We start from the raw sequence: 6,507 nt of genomic DNA on the forward strand, positions 1-6,507 counted from the left end.
GCTAGTCTATACTTAGCAGACTCTACTCTCATCCCTTTTTTTTTTTTTTTTGTTTTTGCAAGGCAAATGGGGTTAAGTGGCTTGCCCAAGGCCACACAGCTAGGTAATTATTAAGTGTCTGAGGTCGGATTTGCACTCAGGTACTCCTGACTCCAGGGCTGGTGCTTTATCCACTGCGCCACCTAGCCACCCCCTCATCCCTTTTCTGAGCCCTTTACTAGTCCAGTCTTTCAGAGAACACCAATGCTGTCTCAGCAGATCACACCTGCCAGTTCTTTCCATACCCCAGGGCACGCATAGTTCATCTGGGCCATAAGTCATCAAGGGCAGCTGGGCACCCTCTTACTATCTCATTATTTATTTTGGAAATCCAATTCCCATTACTCATTTTTATTCTTCCCTTTCCAGCTCCAAGATCTATCCTGCTTGGCAGAGAAAGCAAGAAAAATAACACTTGATGAGAGATGCTGCCTCTCCATCATTTTAACTCAGCACCAATCCTAGCTCTCTCCCCCCCCCACAGCATAACTGTTTTTTTTTTTATTGTTTAAGCTTTTCTTACAAGATTCACGTAAGTTTCTGAGCCTTAGGGGCGGCTAGGTGCCACAGTGGAGAGAGCACAGGCCTTGGAGTCAGTAGTACCTGAATTCAAATCTGACCTCAAACACTTAATACCTAGCTGTGTGGCCTTAGGCAAGCCATTTAACCCCATTTGCCTTGCAAAAACCTAAAAAATAAAAAAGTCTGAGCCTTAGAAATCCTGGCCCCATTTTTAGGGAACTATACCACACCTTACTCTTCTCTCTTCTACAACCCTTCAATCCTGTATGTTTTCATAAATCCCTTATTATTCTTTTTTCCATCTCATTGTTTCTTTTCCTGACTTTTCAAGAATCCTATTCTGGAAAACTTCCCATCCCTCCTTGAGCTGATAGAATTTTAATCTGTGAGATCCCCTTTGGACTTTCTGTGAACCCTTTAAATCTATTCTCCCAAATCTGATTTTCTTATATCAAAAATTCTAGAAGGAACGGATCCCTTGCTCCCTGTCCCACCCACACCCATTGTTCCCAGCATTTCCAGGCCACCCCCAATTTTCCTCTGGACTGATGATAGTCAAGTCCAGACGATCAGTTCTCTGGGTTCTCCTAGGACAAGCCAAGAACTTGGTTGCTTCCCTCCTTCCCACAAATGTTAGGATAATTGAATTCCTATGGCTACTCTAGTACCATTATCTGTTTTCTAAACTCCTCACCAATCTTCTTTTTTTCCTATATGCCAAAGATGATAGATATCCTTTCTGTTATTGCTCTTCACTGTATCTCCACTTTCATCCTGTTTTCTGGATTTCTTGAAAGGATGGCTTCCTAATCAGTGATATTGTTTTGTCTTCTTTTTGCTTATCTGGTTCCTTTTGAATAAAGTATCCCCTTCTAGAAGGGGATAGCTAGGTGGCAGAGTAGACAGGTTGCTGCTTAGTTAGGGCCTGAGTTCAAATCTGATCTCAGATACTTCCTAGCTGTATGATCCTGGAAAAGTCACTTGACTCCCTCTCAGGCTCAGGTTCTTCATAATTATAGTGAGGATCAAATGCCATATTTGTAAAGCCCTCTTGGAAACCTATAAATGCTAGCTATTATCAATGTTAAATTTTTTTTTTATATGTTGGGACTGTAGACTTGGGGTCAGTTCAAGAATGTGCTCCTTTTGGTTAGGACTTCAGATGGGTGTTATCTGGGGGTAGAAAGATGGTGGAGGGTGATGAGATTGGGAGACTGATCTGTGCTGAATCTTTAGTGAACTTTCTTGGAAGTACTCAGAAAGTTTAGGAACATTGTTTTGTGGTTTTGATTGGTATCCCTGAGGATACCCCATGAGGGAAGATTAACAAATGTTTGTTGAATTGATTTGTTCACTATTGGCAAGGTCGTGAAATAAGATAAGCCCTGAACTGAGGATTAGTGGACCTGGGTTTAAATTCTGATTTGGCTATTTTTACTCCTTGAATGATTTTGGAGAAATCACTCTCTGGGACTCAGTTTCCTTATCTATCAAATGGACTAGATGACCTGTTGTGAGATACTTCTATAGCCTGTTCTTGCCTCCATCCACTATCTCCGGGTGCACCCAACTCCATGCCACCATGCCCTCATTCCTATTTCCCAACTACTCTTTACTCTAATATTCTATGATGTAAGGATTTGATATATGATATGATATAAAGAATTGGAAATTACTGAGACCATGGCAGCTCTCTGATATTAGACTCGTATAGGTGGTCCCCTGTTCCACCCATATACATGGAGTGAGTGTGATAATGATGCTTGTCCTCCATACTTGAAGAAGACCATGACAACAGGGAGGTGATGCCATGACAAACACATGAATTGGATTTGAGTGGGGTGGGAGTATAGAGAATAAGGGAAAAAAAGACTAAAGAACTTTGGAGAATATAGAAAACTACCTTTTTATGTGAGTGGAAAAAGTAAAATTTATTTTAAGGGGGGGGGAAGATTATGAACCTCTCTCACAGAAAAAAATGTTTTCAGTTCATGCTCCATAAATGTGTACTGATTTTATTTGCAGGAGTATGCTAAGTTCTCTGTTTTTCTTTCCAGGTTTCTATGTTCAAGAAATTGCAGATGCCAACACAGCCAAGTTGTACTCTGGGCTGCTGGGAGCAGGAGATGAGATTCTGGAGGTGAATGGGGCCAAGGTGACAGGGTTGGGCCTGGCCCTTGTCAATGAGCTTCTGGCCCAGTCTGAGAGCCTCTCCATCCGAGTGCTGAAGCAGAGAGGGCCCCCTCGGTAGATCTGAGCTCCTGCTGGTCTGTCCATCTCACCTCAGCTGTCCTGAAGCATCCAAGGGCTCCCTGAGAAGGAAGGGGGAAAAAAGCCCATCTCTGGCCCAGGCTCCATAAACATGGAGCTAATCCACAGACTGCGGGAGGCATCCTGCCAGAGCCTGCTGTCAGGGCCAGAGGCTCCTCCAGGGAGGAAGGGTGGGTGTTGCTTTTGTGAAGAATTAACAGGGAAATTGGGGGAAAGCCCTCATGGGTCTCTTTTCCCTGGCAGGGAAAAGACATCAGGAGATGTCTGTGGCTGAGGGTTTTGTTCTTTTGAAAGAAGCAGGTGTGAGTTTTGACACCCCCCCCCCTTCAAAAGGTGATCTGGAGGGTCAGCATCTAGAAGTGGTTAGATGGAGACCAGCTTCCCTCACCCTGAGCCTCCCTCCCCTTCCTCATCAGAAAAATGGGAGGATTGGATCTGATGATGGCTTAGTTCCCTTTTGTTCTAAATCTTTGAGGTCCTGGATCTTGAGTAGCCAGTGGCCAAAGAGCCTCTTCAATAGTAATGAAGCCCCTTTGCCTTTTTTTTACTTTTCTCCTCCAGTGAGACCATCTTTTTCATCATCTGGAGGTCTTTGTCCATAAACAAAAGTCCCCTTTGATCAGAATCTCTTAAAGTTATTAGGAACAGCCAGATAATCAGTTAATTGAGGGGATCACACCCCTGAGATTTGCCTGCCAGTCCCTTTTCTAAGAAGGGGGGAGAACCATCAGAAAAAATTGGCAGCCCCTGGCCTGGTTCTGCAGCTCTCCCCCCTCCCCCATACCCCGTTAATGATAGAATTGGACGCTGGTGCCAGTTCAGACAACCTGCTTTGTCTCCAGGAGGCTCTATGCCAGCCCAAGGTAGTTGGTCAAGCAGGAGGTAGCTATGTGCCAAGCCCCCCTGGGCTCTGGGCCCTGGAGGTATTGGAGGATGAATGGGAGATGAATGGGGGGAGAAAGGGTGCTACCTTCCCGATGCCACTCATCTCATTGAGGCTTGGCTGTGCTCGAGGACCAGGAAGCCGTGTGGTTTCTTAAGTTATTAAACTCGGAGATGAACCCTTCTGTCTTCTGCATTGAGTTCCATAGGGAGGGGAGCGAGGGGAGGAAGAAAGGGGTCTGGTTCACCTCGAACCCTGTCCTGAAATAGCACACTGCAGGGAAAACACAAGAACCTCATGATTATGAGCAAATCACTTAACCTCTGAGCCAAATTTGGATAAGCAAATGATTGTTGAACTTACACATGAGGTGCTTTGCAGTTATCTCATTTGTTCCACATAACAATGTTGCAGATTAGGTGCTTTGATTATCCTGATGACAGATGGGGAAACTGAGGCAAATGGTTATGTGACTTGCCCAGAGTATGAAGCTAGATTTGAACTCAGGTCTTCTTGCCTCCAAACCTGGTGCTCTATCATTGGGCCATCTAGCAGCAAGAGATATCTGCTTTTAGAGATATCTAATACCTTGAATTTCCATGACTGTATGATTCTTGCATTGTCTACATATCTGGGTAAAGAAGAGTTTTTGTTTACTTTTGGTTTTTGCAAGGCAATGGGGTTAAGTGACTTGCTCAAGGTCACACAGCTAGGTTATTTTTGTCTGAGACTGGATTTGAACTCAGATCCTAAAAAAGAGGTTTTAGAAGCTTTAAAGTAGGGGCAGCTAGGTAGAGCACCAGTTCTGGAGTCAGGAGGACCTGAGTTCAAATCTAACCTCACTTAATGATCCCTAACTGTATGACCTTAGGCAAGTCACTTAATCCCATTGCCTTGCAAAAACCAGGGGGGAAAAAAGCTATAGAGTATTATAAAAATGAGCTTCAGGGAGATCCTCTGGTGTCCAGGGAGGCTGCAGTTCATGGGGAAGAGGGCTTTGGAAGGATGGAAAGGGAATAAGGTGGGCACATTGCCCATTGCCATGTTGGGAGGGGAGAGGAGAGAGAACAGATTGTGGTGCAATGGGGGCCCATGAAGAATTGAGGACTACAAGATTAAGGTTATAGCTATTTGCCAAAGGGAAACCTTTAGGTTGCAGCCCTTTATTTGGATATGGAAGTTATCAGGTTGACTGGAGGCTGGGGCCCAGTGTCACAGTCACTAAGTTGCTATGATATGGCTTAGTTTTATTGTTTTTGCAAATGTTACATCCTTGGTAACGCAACGGGCTTGGGAACATCTGGGCTGGGTGGCTCTGCTCCAGGAAGATGAGAACAAAGACCGTTGCTCTTTGCTCCTCAAAACCTTGCTTCTTGATGGAAGGATCTGGGCAGTGCCCCTTGTCTCCTGGGAAACCCTGGGAGAGTCACCATGCGGTAGCTCTGGGAGCCCTGGACTCAGAACTGGGCTAAGTGGGTAAGTAGTGTGACCCTGGGTGTGCTACTCGCTGGATTGCAAAATGAAAAGGTTGGATTCCATGACTTTTAAAGTCCCTTTCAAGTCTGAGATTCTGTTCCCGTGATCCGGGGAGTCTGATGAAGATGGGGTTCAGGGAAGGGAAGGATCCAAAGGTATCGGGTTAGGCCAGAAGATAAAATAAAGGGTTGCTAGACCACAGCGTGGAAACTCTGAATCCAAAGAGCCCCGCCTCGGATGAGAGTCTTAGCCAAGTCCTTTGTTTCTTGTTGCTTCTTAATCATCCTCAGCCAATTTTTGTTCTTAAAACCAGGAATCTCTGGGTAGGGAAATTCCCCTGCTGGGAACAACAGCTCGGGGCTAACAGGTGCTCCCCATGTAGCAGGGCTGCGGCTGGGAGAGTCCCTGGGATGCACATATCCTGCTGTAGTTAAAGGACAGACAACCCAAGAGCTGGAAGGGACAGACCTCAGAGCCATCTGGTCTAATGGCTTTGTTTTACAAATGTGGTGATGGAGACTCACACAGGGTCACACTCAGGCAGGGGGGACCAAGGCTTCTGGCTCAGCAGCACCTGGATGGGAAGCTAGTTCTGCTTGGGCTGACTGTGTAGGTAGAAGCAGCAGACCTTGCCACTGGCCACCGGAACCTAAGAGTCCCCAGGGCTTAGGAAATCAAGGCCAGTGGCGACAAACTTCAGTCAGAAAGGGACACCCTGTGGGCAGCATATTGACTTAGAAAACCACAAATGAACATTGTCTATAGCCTACTGTATTTTCATCTATTTTGTCATTCTTTTGTTTTAGATTACATTTGAATTTGGTTTGTTGCAGCTCGTTGACACCTGACTAAAGTAAATCATACCTCCATTTGAAGGGTATCTTGGGATGGGGGGGTGAGTTGGACCTGCCTCCAGAGGAAGCCCCCAGGGTCACTGAGATAAGTTGGCTTCCTATGGGAGCCAGAGTGGACCCAAGGAGCACTCACACCTCCGTTGTAAGGACCACTCACTTACCTTTGGGGTCCTCTACCTGCCCCTCAACTCTCACCAGTGACTTCAAGAAGCTGGAACAGGCCAAGCTGTCTCGGGCAGATGGACTAAAGCAGTGTGAGGGCTTCAAACTGGTGGGTGAGTTAGAGGAGCTGTACCCTGAGCATGTGGAGACAGACTGGGTCTGAGAGGAAGCTGTGGGGGCTTAGAGCTTGGCCAAAGGAAGGCCCAGGGTCCTCCGCTGCACCCTGGCCGGGCCTGACTCTAGTCCAGTCGCTGGACTGCCTTTGCCTTAATTCCATGCTCTCCGGCGTCCAGGCACCCC

General features: G+C 46.2%; 1 protein-coding gene across 2 annotated transcripts in view; it reads left to right on the forward strand.

The window, feature by feature from the left end:
- KIAA1614 (KIAA1614 ortholog) overlaps positions 1-6,507 on the forward strand; it is a 49,773-nt gene extending 43,266 nt beyond the window's left edge. For both annotated transcript variants that reach the window (XM_074222177.1, XM_074222178.1), the window contains exon 10: positions 2,619-6,507. In XM_074222177.1, the coding sequence (XP_074078278.1) occupies positions 2,619-2,812 (194 nt within the window). In that variant the 3' untranslated portion in view covers positions 2,813-6,507. The remainder of the gene's footprint in view (positions 1-2,618) is intronic.

This window comes from Macrotis lagotis, chromosome 2 (assembly GCF_037893015.1).
Source record: "Macrotis lagotis isolate mMagLag1 chromosome 2, bilby.v1.9.chrom.fasta, whole genome shotgun sequence".
NCBI classification, from domain to species: domain Eukaryota; kingdom Metazoa; phylum Chordata; class Mammalia; order Peramelemorphia; family Peramelidae; genus Macrotis; species Macrotis lagotis.